The sequence below is a fragment of the Aulostomus chinensis genome, chromosome 2 (assembly GCF_037954235.1).
Source record: "Aulostomus chinensis isolate RoL2024-O1b breed Wild chromosome 2, RoL_Achi_v1.0, whole genome shotgun sequence".
Classification (NCBI taxonomy): domain Eukaryota; kingdom Metazoa; phylum Chordata; class Actinopteri; order Syngnathiformes; family Aulostomidae; genus Aulostomus; species Aulostomus chinensis.
In genome coordinates this window covers 31,790,047-31,815,813 of record NC_141321.1, presented here as the reverse complement: position 1 = coordinate 31,815,813, position 25,767 = coordinate 31,790,047, and the positions used below count along the sequence as shown (strand labels likewise).

Here is a 25,767-nt window from a genome sequence, read left to right as displayed (position 1 = left end):
TTGAGAAACTGGCTGAGATATTTTGGGTTTGTCTCTTTTGTGCCTTCTGGGATGAATAAAAGACGACTGGGCTGGGCTGATTTGGCAGCTGCTGAACACTGCTGTGTTATTCCCATAGAAAGCCCCTCGGACACACACACATACACACACACACACACACACACACTTCAAACAAAAGCTGTGTGTATGTTTGTGTGCCGGCTGGCCACGGTGGGGTTGGTACATTTGATGGACTTCCTTGTGTGTGTGTGTGTGTGTGTGTGTGTGTGTGTGTCTCACATTCAACCTGCTGCACAGAAGTCACAATGAAGCAACTGTTCCAAAGAAGGCTGGAAGGTTAGTGAGCAGATAACGGACGCTGCAGCGTCTCAGACTCGTGCTCCTCAGTCGCCACCTTCAGGACAGAAGTGTGAAATATTCACACACTAAAGATCTTAGAACTTCCTTTTTGCAGCACCGTGAGCCGCACTTACATCCCATATACGAGTGGAAGTAGATGTGATTTCCAAATTCAGCACATCACCTGGATTTTGATCATTTTAGGTCAAACTTTATTGTGCCCAAGGGACAATTTAGCTCGAGAACGTGGACGCGTGACCGCGCGTTCCAGGATTACACCAGTATCGGTCTGCAGATGAACGGAGGTAAAGACGAACACTCATCTTAGGCCGTTGGATTTACATATTCTGATGTTTTCTTCCCACTGGGATTTTCATAACTGGAAGTGTTGTCGTTTACCTCAAATCAAAATGATTGTGGATGATTGAGCTGCAGAAAGAAGACGTCTTCAGGCAGTTTTGCTGTTGTTCATCCTTCAGTCGCCGTCAGCCTCAAGCTGACAACACGTGACCAGATGCGTGTTCGGACACGTTTCCTTTTCCCATTGTTCCACCCCCTTCACACTCGTTCTTCTCCATGTCTTTCAGAAAGGATTCACCCGACGGGACTTCACCGACACCACCATCTGAGCAGCGGGGCATTGCCTGATCCTTCTGAGCTTCGACCTCGAGCTTGCTCAAAGTAAACGAGAAGAACCAGACGGGCGCGATGAGCAGAGGATACAACCACGGCGGCTGAGAGGAGGGGACTGGACCGAGCGAGTGGGATGATGGGCTTTGCTTCGACCTCCTGGCGGGTCTACTGCTGTAGTTCAAACACACACACTTCAATTTGACCTTCACACACTTAATGTCCCCCAGTTCAGTTCTATTTTCCAGTGTGGACTGGCGTGCACACGCACCCTGCCTCAATTCATTCACGGTCACCAGGGCGGCGCCATGCTCACCATGGGATCAGACTACACCATATATTCATCTCCCAGGTTGGTCATTGCGTCCATTTATTCTTGTGATGTCATGACCAGGAGACTTTATGACCCAACCAAACACTGTCGACGTTGATCGTTAATATAATCGCTGTCGCGGCTCCTGCTACTGGGGAAGATAACCTAGCTTAGCTAACCAGTTACCAGCTAACCCTGTGGCTGCCGTTACCTCATGCTAACGTTTTTCTTGTTTTACTCCGTCACTCCTCCTTCATGGGAGAAGCTCAAGGATGATTGCTGCCCTTCCACTGGCTAAGGAATGCATCGATGTAAAAACTAGAGAAACACAACAAGAATCAGACTCCATTTTGCGTTGCGGCGTCCCAGCTGGCACATTGCTGTTAAATCCTACCACAAGATGCCAGCTTGTTGTTCCTGATGTTGGAAATGTGGCGTCATGTTAAGCTGCGTGGATTTTGTGCGGTCTGAGCCCTGATTTAGATGGACGCCGAGGTGTTTAGCATATTAACAAACCAAAATACCTGGCTGCTGTGTGGTGTTTGCTCCCAGAAAGACTTGGAAGGCAGAACGATCAGTTCCAGGATGTCGTGACATGGATGAGTTCAGCAGTTAGGAATATTGGACGAAGGCAGCGGAGGCAAAAGTAAACTCAGCTCCAGCTCATAGGAGGAGGCAGGGAGGTGGAGTTGACCCCCACACGAGGACCAGGAGGGCTTCAAAGTCGGTATGGCAGCATCAGAGGAGGGAGAGTTTTAAGATGGCATCGTCTCCCTCAGCAAACTGGCATTTTTTTAATCCCACAGAACAAAGCGTTCAAATGTCTTCTCTGTCCATCCTAGCCAGTCTCCGCTCAGAGAGACGGCGTCACAGATGTGACGGTTTCATTGTCCAGAAAGATGTTTCATTTAGAGAGTAAAGCCAAGGACGGAGGCGAGGACGTAGTTTAGTCGTTTTTACTTTGACGTGAGTTTGCCACCAGGTGAGAGTGTGATGGCTCAGAGTGGAGAGACGCCCGTGGTAGAGGTCCTCCACTGCGACAGTAACATCTCTAGTAGTTTTCTTGCCAGTTTGATGTCGTGTTCATGTCAGATTTGTGATAAACAAGCCGTCTCAGTGTTGTAGTGGTAAATATGTGGTCAGCCAGGGAAGATTTTACAAGCGACACAGGATTCGAAAGTTTAATATATGAAGGAGATTTGGTGTACATGTCAAGACTGTTTGTTTTTTCCTTCAACGCTTTTGTCGTCGTCGTCTGACGTTTTCTGTCCGTGTGAGAGGCAAAGACAGACGATGTAGCGGGACTCATGAAGCAAATGTATGAGGTAATACAAAGAACTAATCATGCGTTAATAAAATCAAAGACTGCTCAAAGTGTCCTTGTGTGCAACTTTTTTGCAGGTTTTGGATCTGGTGGTGTGGGGGGGGGGTGTAAATTCCCCGAGTCAGTGCCTTCGTGAGACGAGGATCTGCCTGATCTTTGATACTAAACCCAGAACGTGTCATTGACCTTTCAGTGACTCAGCGCGAGTCGTCTCGTGCTCACACACAGGTTTCCCTCCAGCGTCACTTCTTTGTGACTCCACAACATCGGAACAGCCTGCCAGCTTGAGGCTAACGGTGGCTAACAGCAGCAGAACCCCCCCCCCCCCCCCAAAAAACAACTCATTTTACAAGCTCGTCTCTCAACAGGATGACGCTGGTGTGTTAAATGACTGCAACACTGCGTTTATTTGAGCTGCTCTCACCGGGTCTGCGTTTCCAGGACATTACAATACGAGATAGGTGGAGAAGCTCAATACCAAACCGCAACGTCAAAAGATGGTGGCAGCAGCAAACCTCCAGGTATTTCTAGGTTATCACCAGTCGTCAATGACACACCAGGAGGTTGCCATGGAAATAACTTTATTATAGACATGTTTTAGCTCTTTGATAGGTGACAGAAGGCTACATCGCTGGCTGATGACCACAAACAGTTAATGACAGCAGTCTGACTGCTGAGTCTCATGTTCTTTAAGCTGTGACACCACATACTGAACACAGAGGAGGGTTAAGACTGCAAGATCCAAACTTCCAGCCTGAAGTACCTGCAGAGTTCCTGAGACTGACATGGGACTGCTGGCAGGTGAAGAGAACTTTCCCCCAAACCTGGTGAGATGGTAGTTCAGCAGGAAAATCTCTCTACAGTGCTTGTGTGTGTGTTTCCAGATCAAGTCCCATGTGACATAAAACCCACCCACAAACCGGCCCACTCTGATGTGATGGTGCTAAGTAGTGAAATACAAAAATTATATATAAATTCTGAAGCGGTCTCAGGTGTGGCCTGGCCCCTACTGGCCATTTCCACACGAGAACACAAACCGCTGGCGCTTCCTCGTCTTGACCTTCAGAACGAAATCCACGCTGAGAGACAATGGTTCTGCCTCTCGAGTGGCTGAGGATTAACAGTTCTCACAAATCCACTTCCTGTCAGCATGTAACAATAACAACATATTAGAAAAAAACAACAACAAACGAAAAAGACTGAACTCCCGTTCTAAACCCCACAGTCAGGTCAGCCTTCTAAACACCCACAAGAGATTAGAAAAGAGGGAACGGCAAAGGAGGGGAAGCCCTTTCCTACTGATGTCACTGCTAGCTGGGCTCAGTAGCTGCGTCCAAACAGGGTGTAGTACTGAGCCGGCTCCTTGCCGCTGACGCACATCTGACCCGGCTGCAGCTGCTTCAGGGGTGAGAAGGGGATACACAGGCTCTTGGCCCCCATAGACGGCGCTCCGGGCTCCAGGTCCTGGTCCCTGACACGGACGACACCACAACAAAATCTTTACCGGATGAAAGTCAAAGCACTTCGGGTGTAATAAAGCAGAAATGGAGAAAAGTAACGTGTGTACAGCAATCAACCACAAGTACATTCAGTTTCTTCATAATTGCCTGCTGATATTCATAATTGCCGTTACATCAAATGCCTCTAAAGGCTTTCCATATGTGGTCATGTATACTGTCAGATTTTCTTCGGTGCCAGTTTGGCTGGACAGTGACTTGCTGGACGTACTTGGCAGTGGTTTTCTTGATCCAGTCCTCGCACTCGATTCCTCCACAGAAGGGGATCTGGACGATCTGTCAAGCCAGACAGGTGTGTTACACAACTGAGACGAGGCCAGAGGGTCAAGTCCTGAGTCTGGCTTCTGCTGTTCTCACCTTGCCCTGGTCCAAGTCCTTCTGGAACTGTTCCATCGTGTCTGCAGCCACCATGTGACTCTTCAGGTCATTTGAGGCTCTGAAAACAACACAAATATCAAACATTTCTTTTGAACTTTGTCGCCTCGGAAATGAACTGGAGCTTTCCGGTAAAATCCAAACAACCACCCTGAACCCAGAGGCACTCTGACGGCAACACCTCCACCAGGGCAACGGCACCCGAACCCAGCGTACATGTTTCACTCTGCTTCCCAAAATTAAACAGAACCTTTCATAGTTTGAGTTACGCTCTCTTTAAGCTGCAGATGTCTCGTTCTATTCAGTGAGTGGAAAATCCCACTGAGCTCTGGCCCACCTGAATGGAACAAGCCTTTAATTCAGGTCGTTAACTACACCACTTTACTCTGCCAGGACCTGTCAAAATGGCCGCTGTGAAACAGCCACAAACGGGCAGGGAACACGGCCTCTTGGGTGGAGATCATAGTCTCCCAAACAGAAACCGCCAGTCTGGCCATCGGCGTGTAACCAAGTGGTCTGTGGACTAGACAGGTGCCGTGTACACGCACGTCACTTACAACTCACAGTACATCTACTACTCACATTACATCTAGGAAGTACTTTTATTCTTTAAAAAAAAGTCAAACTTCATGGCCGTTCAATAGCTGCTTCACGGGCAAACATCACTTCCTGTTCCTTCACAATAAAAGGTTCCCCCTTCCTCCTAATACACAAAAAGTATATTTTCACAGAGGCTGTTATTAGGCCCACAGAACATATGACAACCAGTACGAAGTAATAGTAACTGTAACTTAGCAAGTAGTACTGCGTCTTACTTGTTGAACAGGCTGTTCTGAATGTCCTCCAACATGGTAGCCAGTCGCTTCTCCACCTCCACCTCTGGAATTGTCACTTTCTCGCCAGAGTCTCTCCTCACGGCAACACACTGGCGCTGCTGCATATCCTTGGGGCCCACCTCCAGGCGGATCGGAACTCCCTGGACAACAGACAAAACCAGATGGAGCTGCATGTGTCTACTGGTGGTCTTTCTGCAGCCACGGTATTTATTACAGTCGGGATATTTCTGACCTTCAGCTCCCAGTGGTTGAACTTCCAGCCGGGGGAGTAGTTGTCTCGCAGGTCGCTCCTCACCCTGATCCCGGCGTCCTGCAGCCGGCTCAGGTATTTAGAGCACTGGGCCATCAGCGCCTCCTTCTCCTGCTCCGGTAGCGACGCTGTGATCCCACATGGGATGATGACAACCTGGGACGTCACACAAGTTCTAACTGTTATCAAGTGTTCCAGTGAGTGCAGGAGTCTTCGTCTGTGCTTCACTCTCATGGACAAACATGAGAAGATGCAGAGTTAAGAGCTGTTGCTGTGTGTGTGTGTGTGTGTGTGTGTGTGTGTACCTGTAGGCAGGCCACCCGGGGGGGCAGGACAAGTCCCATGTTGTCTCCGTGGACCATGGTGAGGACACCGATGGTCCTGGTTGTGATTCCCCAGGAGTTCTGGAAAGCCAGCTGCTTCTCTCCTGGCGTCTTTGGGTCCTCAAACACGATCTCAAACATCCTTGAGAAGTTCTGACCCAGATGGTGGGATGTCGCACCCTGAAGAAGAACAAAGCACAAGCTGAGTAATGGAAGGTGGGACAGATACCACGAATCTTGGGTTCCTCCACACTGACAAGCAATCATTAAAATCAAAGTACCAGTAAACGAGAGGACGGTGTGTAGTATTATGTACCTGGATGGCCCGGCCACTGGCAGAGATGAAGGCCTCCACCGTGGTGGTGTAATCTCCTCCTGCAAACTTCTCCTTTTCCGTCTTCCTCCCCTTCACCACAGGGATGGCCATCAGCTCCTCGTACACCCTGGCGTACAGGTCCAGAATCTGAAGCACCTACACACACACACACACACACGCTTAGGTGTTGCCACACTTGTGTTCTCTTGGTGTCCGTCTCTCTACGTCTGGTAACTGAAGATCCGTTAACGCTCGTCTCAGGTGATCCAACATCAACACGCACCAAACGGCACAGCTCAACAAATGTCTGATGCATCTTGGGTAAAGTTTTCATCAGCGTGTGATTGGTAGACTGATGACTGCAGGTCTGCAGAGGGAACTACTGTTACCTCCTCGGCCGCCTCCTCTTTGGTAGCGAAGGCCGTGTGACCCTCCTGCCACAGGAACTCTCTGGTCCTCAGGAAGGGCTGGGGGTGTTTGAACTCCCACCTCTGGAGGGTCCGGAGAGAGAACAAGACTTAATTACATATTGAACAGGTGTGAAATAAAAGAGGAGTGAGTGGAAGTGAATAAACTGACCACGACGTTACACCACTGGTTGAGTTTGATTGGCAGGTCTCTGTGGGACTGGACCCACTTGGCGTAGGCCGGGTACATCACTGAAACCCCCCAGACAGATCAGGATACTGTAAGTGTCTGCTGAGTGTGTGTGTGTGTGTGTTCATGGTTGTGTCTAACTGGTACAGACCTGTCTCACTGGTGGGTCTGACAGCGATGGGCTCAGCCAGCTCTGTCTTCCCTGACCGCGTTACCCAGGCAACCTGGAAAGAAGGAGCAAAGGAAGCTTTCAATTATAACCCTGGCAGCCATATTGGCGTGGAGCAAAAACAACAACAGGACGCCGGTTTACCTCTGGAGCAAAGTCAGCTATGTGGGACTTCTCCTTCTCCAGAGCCGCCTGAGAGACGAACATGGGGAAGTAGCAGTTCTCCACGCCCAGCTTCTTGATTTCCCGGTCAAAGAATTCTTTAATGGCCTCCCAGATGGCAAACGACCACGGGCGCAGGACGTAGCAGCCGCTAACATCATAGTACTCTATCATCTCAGCTTTGGTGATGACCTGGAGGGGGCGGGGCAGCATTACATTGAAAATGAACGTGGGATGTTCATGGATATTTGTGTGGAACCTGTGTCTGACTCACCTGAGAGTACCAGTCAGCCAGGTTCTCCTCCTTCCTGGCTTCCAGGCCCAAGCTGATGGGACCAAGATTCAGTTAGTGGTTACACCAGAGGAGGGATTGAACAACACCACACCATTGAGGTTCTCACTTATTCTACACCCAAGTTTTACTACATTGGAGCATCGTCTCCTCCGTAGTTTGGTTTCTGGAGCTGCCAGCCATGACATCACGTGTTAGTGAGGATAAAAACATGGCGTCAGTGACATTTTTCAAAACAACAAGCAGGCCCAGCTGTCAGGACGCAGCGCCGAGGCAGTTGATGGGTTTACGGTGTCTGGTATTGTTCCCGTCAGTTGTTTGGGAGACGTGAAGGTGAACTAACAACACGTGTGTGTGTGGTCCTGAACAGTAGAAGCAGTCGGGGAAGTTACAGCGGCACAGCACACACACGTACAGCCAAGTGAGTTCATCCAGGCTGCAGGTAAATCCAGGAGCAGAGAGAGCAGGACGCCAACCAGCAGGATCTACGGTGCCTGAGCGGCGTGCAGCTCAGACTCTGACAGAGAGCGCTGCACCTTTCAGGTAAAAACACCACAATCAAGATCACTCTCTTAAGCTGAGGAACAAACGCTCCCTGTACTTTTTGCATCTTACGTCAAACACCCCCCCCCCCCCCCCCCAAAAAAACAAAGAACGACCATCTGAAAATGCATGCAGCGCTACCGCCAAGCCAGCTGCTAAACGCCGTTGTAGCAGACAACAAGCGCTAACGGAACAGATGACAACCACAACTCACCGAGTCTCAAAACACATCAGCGTCCATCTTCAGTAACAAATCCAAGTGCGCACCGGCGTTGCAGTCGCTCCAAAGCCAAGTACCGGCAGGACGGTCGGGGTCCTGCTCAGGTGTCCCGCTGATGAGACGTGAGTAAAACTACCCGCCAACACCTGCCGTGGTGGAAACAACCCCACGCCTCCCTCACGCAGAAGAGCACTGCTTCATCGTTTCATAAAAAAAACGTTTAAAACGAAACGTTGTGACGCTGCAGAGACGTCGCAGTCTGCAGACGATCAGGGGAAGGAGACTTTACATGTCACCATTTTATGCAACATTCAATCATGTCTGGTGGTCAACCATCAGTTATGTTTCTAAACTAAGAGTGACGGCCTGGGTCAAAGGTCAAATGGAACTTTGGTGCGATTTTCTGCCCCCCCCCCCCTTTTTTTTGCATGCAAGTTCAACATCTTTCTAACAGAAACACTAGAGAATGAATGAAGAGTTCCATTCAGACGTGTTGCAGGAAGAAGTGAGCTTTTACCAGGATGAATGTTGTGTATCATAACGAGTGAAAGTATCACTGACAGGCCGCTTGGCCCCGCCCACACACTTCTAGAAACCATTCCTGGTGGAAAAGTTGACTTAAGATGCAACAAGTAATCTTAATATTTTGTTCCACAGTGTCCTTATGATGATGTCATAGTGATTTCATTCAGGGTCGCTGTTTCTGCTCCTCTCTCACCGTGTTTGCTTCTTGGGTCCTGAACCCTCTCCTGCTCCTCCTCCTCCTCCTGCTGCTCCTCCGGAGGCTTCCTTTCCGTGGCTCGGCTTGTCTCCTTTCCCCTTCTTCCCTCCTCCTGCTCCTCCTCCTTGTTTCTCAGACTTGTTCTCCCTCTCCTTGCGGTTCTTGTCCTCCCCTCCAGCGGCTCCAGCGGCCGTCACTGGTTTGTAGTCTTCTCCAGTCAGCGTCTTGTACTTGTTCTTCAGGTCCAGTAAAGTCTTCACCGCCTCGTCCACCTGCTCCTGAAACACCAGCACAAACACCTTAAGATGCTTCTCCTCTTCAAGAACTCGGGTTCCTCTCACCCGGGGTTCTCCTTACCTTGGGAGCTTTCTCAGACTTCAGCTTCCTCACCAAATCTCCCTGCTGGGCCACCTGAGAGAACAGATCCTGGGCCTGCGGGGAGGAGCTGGACTTGCTAGAGGGAGTGCTGGACTGGGTCTGTGCTGGACTTGTTGGTGCTGGTACCCCTGGTTTGTAATCGGTCCCGGTCTGCTGCTTGTACTCCGCCTTCAGCACCAACAACTGCTTCACCGCAGCATCGACCTGGTCCTGATGAACGGCCGGCAAGACGACACGTTTACTCCGACCCTCAGTAATCAGAGGAGGTAGTACACGAGTACTATACATATACTGTACTACAACATCACCTGTCTCACCTTAGGGGCCTTTTCAGCCTTCAGTTTCCTGACCACTTCTCCTTGCTCAGCCACCTTCTCATAGAGGCCGGTGGCAGCAGGGGCCGGGGCGGGGCTACTCTGAACTGGAACAGAGGCTTTCTGGAGCGGAGCTGCTCCGGGTTTGTACTCCTGACCTGTGACCTGTTTGTAGTCGGCCTTCAGGGCCAGCAGCTGTTTAACTGCTGCATCGATCTGATCCTGGAGGGACGAGAACCAGCACCGGTTAAATCGCGGTAAATAATAAATGTGACACGTGATGTTGTAGCAAGAGAGAGAAAAATAGAGCTGCAGGTCAGCAAAGTAAAATGGAACAACTAAACTGAGAGAACAACTTCAAACTTGTTGCCACTAATTAATTAAATTGAGGGAACACATCGTCTCTAGCTGCCTCAACATACATCTTTCCCCTCTATGGCCGCACCAGGGCTCCACAATGTAGAAACCAGAGTTCCCAGTTCCTCTGCGGTCAAGATTGCTGGTGTTGAGCTGGTTTCTTAATGGAGGAATGTTGACTGAGGAGCTCAGTTTCCTGCCACTGCAGCTGCGGCCTTCAGCCACTTCCTGTTTCTTTGATCCTATAATGCAGACAGCTCTCCACCTAAGCCTGCGCACCACTGAAACCACCACAAAACCACTACGTTGACGCCGTTATCCCACATCACCGATGGCGTTAGACTCAGGCAGAGAGGTGGTGATTAGCGTGGGCACCCTAACACTCAAATTTGCCTCGTTTAGTTGGACGTTAACGTCTGTCTGCAGTCGGACAGGAAGTTTAACATGTCAACTGTTCTGTGGACGAAGGGAGACGCTGCTAAATCAGCTGACGCTCAGCTGTTACGGATGACAGTTTCCCCCCAAACAACCGCAGAGTTTTTCCAAGTTTGATATTATTTTTCTGGAGGAAACTACGATCCAACGGCTGGCGTTGGGATCTTAGCAGCGGGGAGTCCCGCTGGTGTCCTGCCACAGTCGCGGGGAGAGACGACTCACTGCGCTTTACTGATGGAACTGGAGAAAAAAAAACAGTGGATCGTTTCCACGCTCTCACACGGAACCAGAGAACTCTCAGTGTTTAATGTGACACGCGTGTCTACTGAAGACGCCAAATTATCATTCAGCCGTCCACACTGTTCAATACCTTGGGCACTTTTTCAGCCTTCAGTTTCCTCACAATCTCTCCCTGCTGAGCAACACGGTCATACAGGCTGCAAGAAGAGGAGGAGGAGGAGGTCACAGGAGGAGGAGGAGCAGGGGAGGTGGGCGGGGCCATTCCTGGTTTGTAATCCTGACCGGTCAACTTTTTAAACTCAGCCTTGAGAGCGAGGAGCTGCTTCACTGCTACGTCAATCTGGTCCTGGTGCCAATAACAAATCAGCTTATAGTTGCAGGTAGTTGATGTTTAAATATGTCTGGCATGCAGGCGACGAGGCCACGACACACACAAGCAACAATCAGACAAACTGGAACAGGAGTGGCGAGCGGCGAGGATGAGACTGATGATCCCTTCTGACTCTTCAACTCTAGTTTGAGTCCCTGCTGTGACTCTAAGCTGCTGATCCAGCCAGCAGGATGAGAGCGGCTGGGGAGCGACGCCAGCAGCGGGACGGCAGAAAACTGCGTGCAAGACGTGAAGCGGATGATATCTGAGGACTTGTAATACTTCACAGTACTAGCAGAAGTATTATAGTGTAGCTGAATACTGTGTATTCACGAATTATTTTCGCTAACTTGAAGGGAAATTGCAGGGTCATATGTTTTGTTGTTTTCGTATTCATAATTTTTATATAGTACGTATATATACACTCAATATATGTATACACACACGTTTCTAACTTCGTTTCAATATTCCTCCTAATTCAGAGGCGGGACTGATTGTGTCATCCATCCATCCATCATGGAGACTATTAGTGTCAGTATGAGTGACCTGAGACTAACATTCATTTATCTGTGTGTCCAAGTTGAGGACGACCACATCGTCCCTACGATCAACTTAAGGTCACATGGATGTTTCCATTGACTGCGTTTAGGTAAGTTTCAGTGAAACTGAAATTTTGTATCTGGGTCCGAACCCGAACATCGACATCACTCTACAGACGGATGACGTCACTCCACAGACGGATGACGTCACTCCACAGACCGATGACGTCACTCCACAGACCGATGACGTCACTCCACAGACCGATGACGTCACTCCACAGACATACGACGTCACTCCACAGACATACGACGTCACTCCACAGACATACGACGTCACTCCACAGACATACGACGTCACTCCACAGACATACGACGTCACTCCACAGACATACGACGTCACTCCACAGACATACGACGTCACTCCACAGACCGATGACGTCACTCCACAGACCGATGACGTCACTCCACAGACATACGACGTCACTCCACAGACATACGACATCACTCCACAGACATACGACATCACTCCACAGACATACGACATCACTCCACAGACATACGACATCACTCCACAGACAGATGACATCACTCCACAGATGGATGACATCACTCCACAGACGGATGACGTCACTCCACAGACACACGACATCACTCTCCAGACATATGACATCACTCCAAAGACAGATGACATCACTCCACAGACGGATGACATCACTCCACAGATGGATGACATCACTCCACAGACGGATGACGTCACTCCACAGACACACGACATCACTCTACAGACGGATGACATCACTCTACAGATGCACAAATGACTTGAGGCACTAGAGTTGTTGAGGCTCGTTAGCATGTTCGTAATATGGAGATCAGTGATTGGTTAGCGTCCTGGTACCTTTGGAGCCTGTTCTGCCTTCAGCTTCCTCACCAGCTCACCCTGCTGAGCAACACGGGTGAACGGGCAGGAGGAGGCGGAGACTGCTGATGGAGCAGGTGGAGCTGGGTCAGAGGTGGGCGGGGCCATACCTGGCTTGTAGTCCATTCCTGTCTGCTGCTTAAACTGAGCCTTAAGAGGAAAAAAAAAACAAACAGCGATTGTTTCAAATGATTTTAAATCTAAGACAATTTAAGCAGTTTGAGGGGGCGTAGAGTTGAACCGCCTAATTTGGGTGGAGCTGGTGTACCTTCAGAGACAACAGCTGCTGAACTGCCTTGTCCACTTCATCCTTGGGGGCTTTGGCAGCCTTCAGCTGGCGGACAGCTTCTCCCTGAGCCACAATACTTGAGAACAGGTCACTGGCTGAGGCTGAGGCAGGGGCTGGTGAAGGCGCTGGGGCCGAGGTGGAAGCGGCTCTGGCAGCATCAGCAGGCTAAGACAAAAGGTGGAGAAGCTGACACACGACACCTTTGAGCAGGATGTCACAGAGGCACCTCAAGGTTCCTCTGAACCCTTAAAACCAACTCAGACCCTTGAACACAGACTGAAGCACTGCTTCATCTCTGGGCTCCCAGCACAAGGCCAATGTTTCACCCTCAGGTTCCTGCTTCATCTGCTTCAAAACAGATCTAGTTAACGTCTAGTTTAGGTTCAACTAACCAGTCTGGCAGTGTTGTGCATTTTGCTCCTGTTAAAACTTTTTCTTTTTTGTTTCCTCAGACAATGCAGATCCTGCTGACACTCCTCCTGCATGTCTGGAAACCAGTTTGGATTCAGATCAGGTTTATTATTTCACATTCGCAGCTCGTTAATTAAACCATTTACCGTCTCTTGCTTTACTGCTCTCAGTACCAGAGAAGAACAAGTACTGCTACATTTGCAGAGCTTTGCTTTAACATCCTGAGTTGTATAATGACCAGAAAAGGGATTTTGTAGATTCATGATGTTGTGAAAATGACCTTTGACCTTTTGGAATCAAAAGTCTTCATGTGATCATTTTATCCTGTTACACTTGTGCACGAAAGTTTGTCCAAACTGATGTATAATTTCAAAAATGACGTGGCGTCACAGCTTTACTAAAACCATCAGTTCACCTCCCGAGTTCAAGTGGATGTTTGTACCAAATCAGAAGAAATTCTCTCCGGCGCTTCCTGAGACGTTCATGCCAACAGGAAGGATGAAAAGGTGCAGGTACCGACTGATGCGCTGCCTTCGGTCAACGCCAGCAGCGTGGAGGCGTAGCAACACTCACTGATTTGGTGGGTGCCTGGTTCTTATTCTTGTCCTTGGATCCGGCGGTCGGCATCTCCTTCGTGTGGCCGTCAGGGATGTAGATCAGGACGCAGGGACTCTCCTTACAGCTGTTGGGACTACACGTGGAACCACAGTCAGACACACACAAAAAAAAAAAACTGATTCAACTGAGCGGATCAAATCGGTCTTTAAAGACATAAACAACTCTGTCCCTCCCCCTCACCTGACTGGCTCATAGGGCTGGTCACAGATGTAGAAGCCCCGCCTCTGGAGCTGGATGATGTCACCTTTCTTCAGGTTCTTCAAGCAGGGATCTCCCACCATCTTCTCCTCCAACTGAAGCGGTCACAGAGGACAAAGCAATGACCACCTCAAAGGTCACTTCTAGAATAATTCCAGACCGGCGCAGGACAAAGGACCCACCTTGCTGTTTTTGTTGATGTAGTCCTTGAAGTCGTCGTCCTTGGTGATGATGGCTTTAGAGATGAGGGGCTGGTAGTTGACACAGACGGCGGGCAGCAGAGGGGCGCCGCTGGTCTCAGCCAGCCACGTGATCTTCGTCGTCTTCTTGTAGTCTTTATTATCCAGGTTCAGACGTGCATCCATGGACAGAACCTTTCCATCGGCCCCCCTGAGTGGTGGAAACACTTCTCATTACTTGAACGCACCGGCCTGCAGTTCTTAACATGGATTCACTGATCAACAATCATTTGTACTTGTTGATCTTGGTGATGATGAGGTTGCCCCAGTTGATGAAGGTCACCACCTCCCCCTCTGAGAAGGTCTCAGCATCTGCTCCTTCCACCAGAACACGAGGTCCATACCAGACCTCCTTCATGCCCACCTCCGCGTTCTGCATGAACACAGGAAAGAGCAACGTTACTCGCTGTCAGCAGCTCGAGTGAGGAAAAGCGCAAGAAAATGCAAATACTTTCCATACTGAATTACGTGTGTTTTGTCCAGTAGGACCCGACCGATATATCAGTTATTGAAGGTCTAGCACAGATATGCTGGATCGGTGGATACGTGTTCTGATATGTGCAGATATTTTTACATTACACAAAAAAAAAAAACCCACAGGAAATGATGTCAGTGGTGATTGAGAAATGGTTTAACGTAGTATCTCCATCAGAGTGCTTTACTTCACCATGGGGGTCTTAACCTCAATGGTCATGCACGGCAATGTTTTTGGGATGTTTTAATAAAATAAGTTACTTATGTAAGACACTGAGTCTTCTGACTACCTTGACAATGTCGTATGAGTAGAAAATTGTTGCATAATAAACAGAGAGGCTCTAGTTTCACTCCAACAGAGGAAAAAAAAAAAATTACAATATCAGCTGCACGTGCTGGTAATCTGCAATTTTTTTCTGATCCAAAATCAGTATCAGGCTCAAGAATCTGCTGTCGGTCGAGCGCTGGTGTCCAGTACGTGTGACTGCTGACCTTTGGATGCTTGGCCACCTCCTTCATCTCCTCCGTAGCTTCTGGGACGGAAACAGGAACCACATATGAGTTGGACAGAGCCGTGTACCTGGGAGCTACCGGGTCAATAACCTAGAACACACACACACACACACACACACATACAAATCACAGGTCAGTAAACAAAACAACAGACATCAACAACATACAGAAAGAAAAAAGCTGAATAATGGAAGTATGCAACAGAACAGGACAGCAGCTTCATCAAAACAAATTTAAACTCAACAGTGAAACGGCCCAAATGAAGGATCAACACGAGGAGAACAGAAGTAGGTTCCCAGGGAGTCGTGGAGGTGACGGGGCAGAGAACCAGCTGCTTGTTCAGTCCGCCAGCTCCTTTCACCATTTCACCAGACTGCTCAAGTCAAGGATGTTTGTGAAAGTGAAACTACAACTTCACTTTTCTCCCGGCAGTGCAGGACCTCACTCGCTGTACAGGGTCAGCCTGGCGGGACTGTCCGTGTCTCCTGAGGTCAAAGGTTGAGCCCTGCAGCTACACCTGAGGAGGCGGAGAACTTGCCTCGACAGACAAGCTCCTTCAGCCAATAAGCTGAGTTTATGTCTGCAATCATAGTACTTACATTTGTATTTATTTGACCTGAGAACCTGCTTTTGTCCTTAAAGAAAAAAAAGGTCAAAAGAGGTCTAACAATAGATGGACTGTACAGGTTTAGAACGATAAAAAAAAACTGAATGTTAGATTTTAAACAGCAGAATTTTGCCTGAGTGACGAGCAAAGACCTCCACAAGCCCAGGTAGGAGCTGCCCAGTGTGTCGTCTGCAGGCGTAGGGGACGAATTCCAGTTCCCGTAACAGTTACAGTCCCAACAGCTCTAAGAGAGCAGTTGATTGGGGGTTGATGGGTTTTGATTTCTGTGCTTTTTTACCCCTGCCTTTTTAGATATGATGGATTTATACAGGATGGGCCAAACATCTGGCATGACGCAGAAATAAAAACCCCACTACGTTACGGCTTGTTGCTCCGAGAGACGCCACTTCCTACTTCCCCTTTCTCATTAACCTCAAGAACCAATCAGGAGCTCCATTACTGCTGGGTGGCAGAGGAGCAGTTAGAGCACAGTTGTGATTGGTGGTTCCAGATGTGGCTGCAGGGCTCAACTCTTGAGCGGCGCTGATGTTGATACCACCTCATAAACGACTGACTCGCTAAAGAAGCAGATTAAAAAAAACAACAACAAAAAAAACAACCCTCAAAAGCAGGCTACACAAGCTGCGATGAACGGGATGATGAAGAGGAGGGGGAGAGGAAGACGGGAGGAGAGCAGGGCTGCTTGACATCGTGTGGTGTTAAAACATCAAAACCACATTGGCTTCCTGCCGTCCTGTCTGACTGGCTGACTCGACTGATGCTGGTGTCAGATCAGTTCTTTAGCTGGTACGACAGCAACAAGCCTGTTGGTGGACTGGTGTGAAGCGGCTCGTGGTGGAAGCAGACGGGAGGGAGGGAGGAAGGAAGGGAGGTGGGTGTAAATGAGGAGGGGGTGAAGGAGAGGAGTACCTTCAGACAGCTAATTGGCAGCTTGGAAACAGAAGAGTGAGATGCAGTTTAATGTCAGACACAAGGAGGGACGTCAAGAGAGAGAGGAAAGAGGTAGAGACACATTTACACAGAATGACTGTTTTCATTCAGTCCTCTCGCCGCTGCACCGCCGGCTGAGACCCGGCTCCAGTCTTTGTCCTTAAACTCGGGAATTTTCTCCACTGTGTGAGCTGAAGATCTGCTGCTCTGAGACCCTGCTTGTTTCTGCCGTGTAACTGATTTCATTAGAGACAAACCAGGCTGGTGGTCACTGAACTCATGTAGCTTTGACTTCATCAAATTAAACGGGACTACATTGATGTCACTGTGGATGTGGCGACATTATTGGGGTGACTGAAGCGTTCTGGGGGCGGGGAACTGTCTGAAGAGGACAGGGAGGAGGGGTTAGTTCAGCATGCACATGAGGTCCTTAGCAAAAGCAGAAGCAGCACCACTCACACACGACAGGTCAGACTTTTCTAACTGTGTGGCTGGAATCAAGGACACGAACACAGGCATTATCGTCGCGCGTATTGGATTTTCTTGCGACATCTGATATGTCGATAATGTTTTTCTTTGGCAGCTGGTGTCAAAATCATCTGTGTAAAAAGTTTACATGAAGTTTCACTTTTTGTATAAATGGAAAAACACACGTAAACATTGTCATTTCGCAATTTCCAAGACATTTGGAAAAGCGCTTACGTGATGTATTTCATAAATCATTGATGATGCGTAAAGAAAAAGAGACTGGAGCAAAAAATGGCTGTGATATCTGGTGATACCGATCACGTGCTGGGACCAACACGCCTCCTCTGTCTTGTTTGCAGGCGAAAACTTCTTGCCGACCCATCGATTGAGGGTCCCGCTGTGACTGAGCGCTGACGAGCTGCAGCGAGCTTCTTGTCTCAATTACAGATTCACGTCACACAACAGGGGGAAAAAAAAAAGACGGCGAATTACGTTCAGTTCATCGATGTTCAATAACATTGACGCACAACCTCCCGGCTCTGCCTGACATCTGATCCAACAAAGGGCGGAACACAAAACTCTGTCTTCCTCGACAGCGTGGCAGTGATGATGTCATCATCGTTACTGCCAGACGATTCACTCGTTCATTCATTCCAGACACTACAGACAAACGCTGCATGAAACCAGAATCAGACATTCACTAAAACACATCATAAATCTGCGTGCAGGAGCTGAAAACATCACACCAACTTTCTCTCCGTCTCATGTCGTGAAGGTGAGGTCTTTTAATCTGATCCACACCAACCGTGAGTTTGGACGTTTGACAGCCACAGCTTGGAGAGCAATTCTTTAGTTCAGACTGAGGCCTGGAACTCGCTGTGTAGTTCTGAGGACACTTTCAGCATCACAACTTCTACCTGAGGATGAAGCAGCCAGCCAGAAAACCACAAGGAGGAAGCGAGGCTGATGTCAGACGGATGGAGCCGGGACAAACAAAACATGAACAAACCGAAATGAGGGACATGAAAAGGAGCAGCTGGTTTGGAATCGAAGGACTGGGGGTGTTATTGAGGAGTGATAGGGAGGGTGAAGGGTTGATGCAAGAAAAATCATAACAATAAAAATAAAAAAAATACAACAGCAACGAAGACAGAAGCCATGCCAGCAGTGAGCCCACGATGACAGGCTTCAACGTGTGAGCCTGGGCTTAACGCTCCTGGGTGGAAAAACTCGGTCAAAATCACTCCAAGTTTTTGAATATGTACATGATTATGAAATATTACAAATAGTAATATGTAGTTTTCCAATATCAGTTACCCGAATGAGCACTTTCACAAATGTAAACAAACGAATGCCATGTTTTGTTTCGTTTATAAAAAGTTGTTATGGCATCATGACTGTGTTACGCTGCACTAAATCCATGTGTGTGTTCTTGCCAACTGTTGCCTTTCCCAGGAGGTGCAGAACTTCATACCTCACGTCTTAACTGCTGCGTCGAGGCCGCAGAGAAAACGCCTAAATCCAGCGATCGCTAGGATTACAGCCGGTTGAGACAATCCGAGCTTTGCTGGAGACGACGAAGGAGAAAAGCTCACCTTCTTATTGAAGGCCCAGATCTTGTCCCACTCCATGTTGACCACCGACCTCGATCCTCCCTGGAAGCAGCAAGAAGCATGAGACGGAGCTCAAGGTCCGCATCGATAAACACAGCCTTCAATAAAACTCCTACTCGTTCCATTTAGATTCAGTGAGTTTGGACACTTGGTCATGTGGACAGGAGGGTCTGAGAATTTAACGTATACCATTTTAGAAAAATCAGAGGCTACAGATTCTCGATTTTACTTTTTTTTTTAATTGAATTAATTTTTTTGATGGTATATTTTTATAATTCAGAGATGTATTCACCTGAGCTGCTATAAACTGTTTCAGGCCCTCCACAGTCATTCCTCTCCTCAGGACTCCTCTGACGGTGGGGAAGCGAGGGTCGTCCCTGCAGGTCAATGTGAGGGAGGGTCAAACATGGATGTGAGGAGGACGAGGAGACACGGAGGATCACACAGGAGGATTGGGAGGAGCAAGGGAGGAAGGAGACGGCATGAATGTTAAGACCAGGACACAAGAAGCAACATCTTCTCCTCTCGTGTATGTCGCTGAACCTACCATCCATCCACGTATCCTTGGTCGACAAACCAGGTGAGCTTCCTCTTGGACAGGACGGTGTTGTTGAGGTTGAGTCGGGCGTACTCCCAGATGTAAGGCTTCCTGAGGCGCAGGGCGTCAATGATCCAGTAGAACTGCTCATCACGGTCGTGGTACTCTGTGGTCCTGAGGGCGTGAGTCACGCTCTCCACGCTGTCCACGATGGGGCAGGCAAAGTCGTAGGTTGGGTAGACTCTGAAAGAGAAGAGACAGTTTACTCGATGACAGAGTGATGGAAACGGTCTCACCGTGGATGCAAGCAGTCCATACGTATCTTTTCCCCCTAACACAACTCGCTACAGTGGCACTTCACCCAAACTGTGTATTTTGTCTTTTAAGTACTCACAAATAGGTGTCCACTATATTTAGTTGGAAGCTAATTAAGACCGGTGGCTAACAACATCAGAACTGTCCAAAAGCCTCCATCGATCATCCACTCAAGAGCACCGTCAGGTACAATCCACATCTTATTCCAGCTCAGTACGATCACAAGCGCCTTGATTTTAGCTCAGCGGGGACTTTCACACTTCAAATTTGGCGCCAAGCTGAACGAGCGACTGATCAAAGCCAAGTACTTGTAAGTGCTCCCCGTGCGAGGGTGGGGTGTGTTCTTGCAGCGGTACAGGGTGGGGTCTCTCATGCAGCCGTTGTTGGAGTTCATGTCAATCTTGGCCCTCATGCAGCAGGTCTGGCCGTAGGTGGTGCCAGCTTTCATCTCTGACCACATCTTCATGTTCTGCTCCACGGCTGCAGGACAGAAGAACGATGTCAGTAAAACACACTGGAAGTCATGACACACACCTGAAGACCCAACAAGATCAGATTTCATCCCACACACAGATAAAATGTGTATTTTGAACCCTGCATTAACAAAACTGTTTAAAGTAACTTTTGGTTTAATCTGGCCCACCTGTACTCTGACACCGTATCTGTTTGTCACCGTGTCAACCCTGTACATCACAGTCGGTTTGTTCTGTCCGTGGACGTACTGTTGTTTCTGCACTTGGACTCAACGCGCTGCTCCCTCTCCTGCTTCATCTGCTCAGGAGGCGTGTCATCAATGTAGGCTCTGCCCTCAGCGAGCAGCTGCTCAGCAAACCGCATTATGGTGGGAAAATGGTCGCTGGTGTAGGTGAACTGGTCCGGATGGATCTCCAGCATAGCGACGTCTTCCAGGATCACCTGAGAAACGGCAGAGGGGTTGAAATATGAACACAAAACTCTTCCGTTTTGTACCTCAAACGAGAACATACTTTATTCCGTTTACACCGTTGAGTTAGAACCTGAGCTGTGTGAATGTTTCCATTTAAATATGTATTTTTTAAATCACTATATCGCACCTAACTGGGCAACACGAACGAAAGCATCTGCATGCGTGGCTCATACACACAGAAGAACCTGGGTGTTGGCAGCAACATCCGCTGAAAAACCCGCGAGATGACGCGGCTGCTGCAGCCTCAGCGTACGACGTCAGAGAGGCTCTGAGACGCCTCACCTTCTCAAAGTCCTCCTTCTCCTTCTCCGGGTTGGTGTCATCGAAGCGCATGATGAGTTTGCCTTTGAAGGTGACCTGGTAGTGCTGGTTGAGCAGAGCAGCCTTGGCGTGGCCGATGTGCAGATATCTGGACACAACGAGAGAATATCAGGGCGGTTTAGAAGGGCGCCACAAACGGCCACCAGCAGCCTCCAGGCAGCCGTCGTAAAAGCCAATCAATAGTACAAATATCATTCAGCCTTTTTGTTGCCTGCTTCAGGATCTTGTTCAACCATGAATGTCTGATGGAGGACTTATGTTCAAGCCATCTCCTGCCTTATTTTCTATCAGTCAATCATCAGAATCTCCAATAAAAAGGGATAGAAGTTACCATTGTTGACCATTTAAATGTAAAAGAAGCTCGACACAGTCGGGAGAAACCTTACCCGCTGGCCTCAGGAGGGAACCGAACCACCACCTTGCCCATCTCGGCTCCGGGCAAATCCACAAATTTGCCGACATCCTGCTTCTTGTCCTTCTCCTCAGACTGCAGCAGAGACACAGACACACAACAGTTGAGCACGTCGGTCATTTCTTCCTTCCTCTGGGAAAAAGAGAGCGAGAGCTAGCATGCGGCTAATGTGTCAGTGACAAACAAAGTGGGGCTGGGATTCATTTCCACGCTTACAGACTTACAGCACTTTTAAACGCATTAATAATTGAGGTTTGATTTAATCACGGTTTCGCTTTTCCGACCCTCATGTTTACAAAATCAAAACACATTCAACACTGGAGGGACGATGGGCATTAATGAGGAATCTTCCACCTACACTGGATTTGGTCGTTGGAGTTTTCTTGCTGGCGTACTTGCTGCCGATGGCAGTGAAGGGAACCTGCGAGCTCAGGAAGGAGAACCAACGGTCGACGTGGGGGAAGGATTTGCTCTGGTGGGGCCACTCGCTGTGACCTGCAGAGACGTACAACCAACACTTGTTTCATTACACACACACACACACACACACACACACTCCGCAATCCCCAAAAAAAGGGATGAGAAAAATCTAACATGGTTGTGTATGAAAATTTAAAAAACTTTTTTTTTTTTTTTTAAATTTCCCCGTTCAACGTAGTTTTTACAGGAAGTGTTTGATCTGATTTCCAGGAATTCTACCAGCAGCTAAAAATAACGACGCTACCCTGGTTGGCACTGACCTTGGAGGGCGGCCCAGACGGACAGGTCAGCCAGAGTGAGGGCGTGTCCGACCAGGAAGGTGCGCAGGGAGAGAGCCTTGTTCAGTTCCCCTAGTGCCAACGCCACACCAGCCTGACCACACAGACGCCGAGCGCTGAACTCCAGCCAGTTGTCAACCTGCAAAGACCAAAAAGCACCTCCAATGAAGACCAAGGACCACAAGCTGGTACACGTTAGAGGGTTTGATGCCTCGCTGGTCACTGCCCTTGCACCTGCTGAGCGACAACAAAGAACCAAAAAAAAGAAAAGAAAAGAAAAACAAAAAACTTCCAAAATTGGAGAGAGCTCTTGAGTGCCGGGCTGCTGCCAGCTCCGCCGATGGAGCACCAACAGTGAGCATCAGCACAGATAAACCCGGTCTAGCAGTCGGCTTCACCTGGCGGTGAGGAGCTCCGTGAGCGTTTTAAAGGGCTTGGATGTGAGCGGTCCTTTAAATCAAAATCTGATTTAGTTTGGGAGTTCGTAATCAGCTGATCACTACTGCTGTGCAGCGTCTCCTGCTGAAGGAAGCCGTGTTCCACCGAGGGAGTGTCTTACAGTGGGAGAGTGACATCAGTGCACATTACACACACACACCTCAGTCTGCTGCATCATGTTGGCTCCATAGAGGCCAAGGGCAGGAGCCACCCGGGCCAGGTAGCGAATGATAGAGTTGACATCATTGAACTGGATGGCACTGTTGGGTGGGGGGGGGGGGGTGGGGGGGGGGGACACACGTATGAGGTATAACAGAGTGACTTTCCTTTATGCAGGTTTACAGGTTGAATTTGAATGTTGGTTACACTCTGGAGGCATTACTGACTCTGAGACGTGAAGCCGGGTGTCCTTGCCTTCCTCCACCGACAACTGCACGCTCCCTTTGACGTGCTCCGCTGTCAGGAGAGCCCCTGCAGGACACAGACGACAGTTCAGGGTTTGTTAGTGTTTGTCATGAGTCTAAACATAGAAGGGAACAAGCTGAACCAGCGCCGGCCAACCCGGAAATCAGCAAGTCCAATTGCTGAAGACATTTCTGACATTTCTCATTTAATTTTTGATTATCCAGTTTCGTAGAGCGCATGGACGGCAGTGTTTTGGTTTGAAAACCAGTTGGACTTGTTGTCTTGTAGCGCAGCGCGAGCGCACAACTGCACCTTCACCGGCTGCACACTCATGGGAAAGGTTTCATGTGTCATTAAGTCAAAAGTCAAATGTCACTGCGTTCCCTTTGAGTAGGAATGTCTACAGAGGAAAAAAAATACAAAACTTTAACAGTTCAAAACTAAAAAAAAATAAACAAGTTAACATTGATGAAGGCAAAAAATAAAGACTTCAATGATGAAGTTATGAATGTCAGTGTCACAGTTTCTCAGGTTGATGTCACTTGGACGTTTCCACGCTGCTCCCATTTTCTTCTTTCCTGGTGCATTCATATGGTTTCCATGATAACACTTTGTCTAGTTTTCTATTTCCTCAAGGGCTTCAGGATTTTGTGTGAGACAGCTGTTACAAAAAAAAAAGATAATTCTGCAAAATTTGTGCAGTTCAGCTCAAACTAACCGCTTCCCCCCATATAGAATAACTGCACAGGCTAACATGCGGCACTAATTTACTAATTGTTTTCCCCCTATTTTTGTCCACCTCCCTACATATTTATTGCTTTTATATTTATTTTAGCTGCTAAGACACCAGTAATTCCCCCCTTGAGGACCTAAAAAAAATGACCCTTTTTATGTCAAGTTCAAAACCTAACCAGGGAGCAGTCGTGTTTATGTTCCAACAATACATTTGTGGCTGAATTATTCAACTACAAAGATTTAATCTAAAACTACAGAGGTGGTTCCACTTGTGTAAAGTCGTAATGGAAAATGAAAACAGAAAATCAGTGTGAAAACCTTCCAAATATCCATATTTCAGGTGTCCGTTTCAGATTTCTGCAGGCTTGCATCAGCCTGCAGTACTCGCCTCCGGCACCGGTGGCGCTGTTTAACAACTGTCAATACAGTCATTAGCCTCTCGATTCAAAACACTGACCCGCTGACCCTCCATTAGCACTTTCCAGGCTTCAGTGACTTGGTCACATGTCTTCATTATAACTCATGTTACAGATATATTTTCGCTAATTGTAACGTTGTAAAGTCGAAACCACCGAGCGGGGCTCGCCTGGGGTTAGTTAGCTAATGTCGGTGTCTGGAGTTGTTCACGTGCTACTTGTAAATTCATACAAACCTTTTGTGTACGATGACGCATTGTTTCCGGCCAGGGAGGAATTTATTAACCAGACCTACAATAACCTAAAATATACCTGCGTTCAATTGCTGCTTTTAGTCCAAAATCTTGCTGCTTTTGGGTGCCACGACGACAAGCTAGCTACCGGGCTGCTGGACATCACTCCCCATTGACGACTATTCGGTCATACCAGTCTCTGTGCATATTTAGGTCATGTTCGACATATTGACTGTTTTTGAAAGAGACCAACAAGCAACTTGGTGAATATGTGCATAAATAAAGTTCCAAGCTGCCTTTACTCAAATCGGCTGGATTATATTGACAAAAATAAATTATGAATTGCAAAGTCAAACTACTAAAACTGTGTAGTTAATTATAGTAATTTAGAGGCGGAGATCTTAGCCGGTGTAAATTTTGCCCAAATGTTGGACTTCAGAATACCAGGGGATATAAATAAGTTGTCCAATGTATAATTTTTGGTTTTCTTTTGAAAGAAAAAAATGTTTGACGAGATATAGGAATAAAAGCAAAGCAATCCCAGTTGAGTTAGCCTTCACCGTGAGGATGACACGTAGCCGTGCTAACAGCTAACGCGAGCTAGCCGACTGTCATGACATGAAGTAGCAGCTTTATCGTTTCTACGATTCTCGGAGGCTACAACTCACCTAGAGGCGGATTGCTAGCGCTGATGGTGAGGTTTAACGCCATACTCTCAGGTCCCTCGTCCACGCAGGAGGTGAAGCCTTGTCACTGTTTCAGATGCCAAAGAAAGTCTGCACAGTCCTGGCAAAACTCCACAATCCACCACTCAAGCTGAAGGGACGGCGTGGAGAGAAAGGGCGTCTTCTTCGTGATGTTTTTTTTTTTTTTTTTTAGGACCCTGGGGCTACAAAAGGATTGCTCACTAGCGCCACTGGACGGTGAGGAGTACGTTTCACACCATTAGCCTGTCCCGAGATTAGCGTCATAAAATATTATTTCATTCCAAGCTCACGTTTTAATATTCATGTTACAAGACAAAAGACAAGGTTTGACTATGAGTATAAAATAAGTCGTTTCTATGTTTTTACAATATATAGTGACTTTATTAATCGTTGCACTGCGGAAGCTTAGAGAGGCCATACTTCAAATTGTTCTTTAAGCTGTTATGACGTGATATCGGGATATTACCTCGTTACCATGCCATAACAATATTAGTTTTCTCTTTATAAAGAGATATTATACTGTTATAATGACAAATAATGTGAGTTGTTTTCGTGTGGAATAAATTAATGAGACATTAATGAAATAATATCCAGTTGAAGCAGGATAATATCTCACCATCAGGAGGAAAACAATTATGGTCACAAAAATAAAACAGGTAACTTAAAATGTGTTTTAAAAAGTTTTA

General features: G+C 48.0%; 2 protein-coding genes across 5 annotated transcripts in view; one reads left to right on the top strand and one right to left on the bottom strand.

The window, feature by feature from the left end:
• The window catches only part of LOC147269746 (plakophilin-3-like), a 32,060-nt gene extending 29,975 nt beyond the window's left edge, over positions 1-2,085 (top strand). For both annotated transcript variants that reach the window (XM_086190207.1, XM_086190214.1), the window contains exon 13: positions 927-2,085. In XM_086190207.1, the coding sequence (XP_086046333.1) occupies positions 927-968 (42 nt within the window). In that variant the 3' untranslated portion in view covers positions 969-2,085. The remainder of the gene's footprint in view (positions 1-926) is intronic.
• A 913-nt stretch (positions 2,086-2,998) lies between these two features.
• Positions 2,999-25,220, bottom strand: eprs1 (glutamyl-prolyl-tRNA synthetase 1). Of its 3 annotated transcripts, XM_086190176.1 has the most exons (36): positions 25,043-25,220; positions 22,972-23,056; positions 22,746-22,845; positions 22,130-22,286; positions 21,748-21,884; positions 21,364-21,464; positions 20,939-21,065; positions 20,433-20,625; positions 20,019-20,190; positions 19,405-19,638; positions 19,150-19,234; positions 18,840-18,899; positions 16,756-16,776; positions 15,198-15,308; positions 14,468-14,604; positions 14,175-14,382; positions 13,975-14,087; positions 13,750-13,867; positions 12,745-12,930; positions 12,456-12,626; positions 10,782-10,997; positions 9,623-9,841; positions 9,285-9,515; positions 8,925-9,205; positions 7,426-7,477; positions 7,134-7,343; positions 6,972-7,044; positions 6,803-6,882; positions 6,613-6,714; positions 6,224-6,379; positions 5,890-6,087; positions 5,567-5,740; positions 5,314-5,474; positions 4,481-4,559; positions 4,335-4,399; positions 2,999-4,077 (listed from the first exon to the last, which is right to left on the bottom strand). In XM_086190176.1, exons 1-36 carry the CDS (start codon positions 25,083-25,085, stop codon positions 3,927-3,929), a joined length of 5,007 nt encoding a protein of 1,668 aa, XP_086046302.1. In that variant the 5' UTR covers positions 25,086-25,220; the 3' UTR covers positions 2,999-3,926. The 3 variants fall into 3 exon arrangements, with proteins under 3 accessions (XP_086046302.1, XP_086046310.1, XP_086046319.1); XM_086190184.1 differs by lacking the exon at positions 16,756-16,776; XM_086190193.1 differs by lacking the exon at positions 10,782-10,997 and having other exon boundaries at positions 3,000-4,077.
• Between the last annotated feature and the right edge of the window lie 547 nt (positions 25,221-25,767).

What these genes read in the sequence shown, in the direction of transcription:
- eprs1 (XM_086190176.1), bottom strand. Translation starts at nt 25,085, where the DNA reads ATGGCGTTAAACCTCACCATCAGCGCTAGCAATCCGCCTCTAG. An exon ending in ACATCAACAAAAACAGCAAG is followed by an intron (nt 14,088 to 14,174) that starts GTGGGTCCTTTG and finishes TGACCGCTTCAG; the next exon opens with TTGGAGGAGAAGATGGTGGG. An exon ending in CAGAACAGCCTGTTCAACAA is followed by an intron (nt 4,560 to 5,313) that starts GTAAGACGCAGT and finishes TGTTGTTTTCAG; the next exon opens with AGCCTCAAATGACCTGAAGA.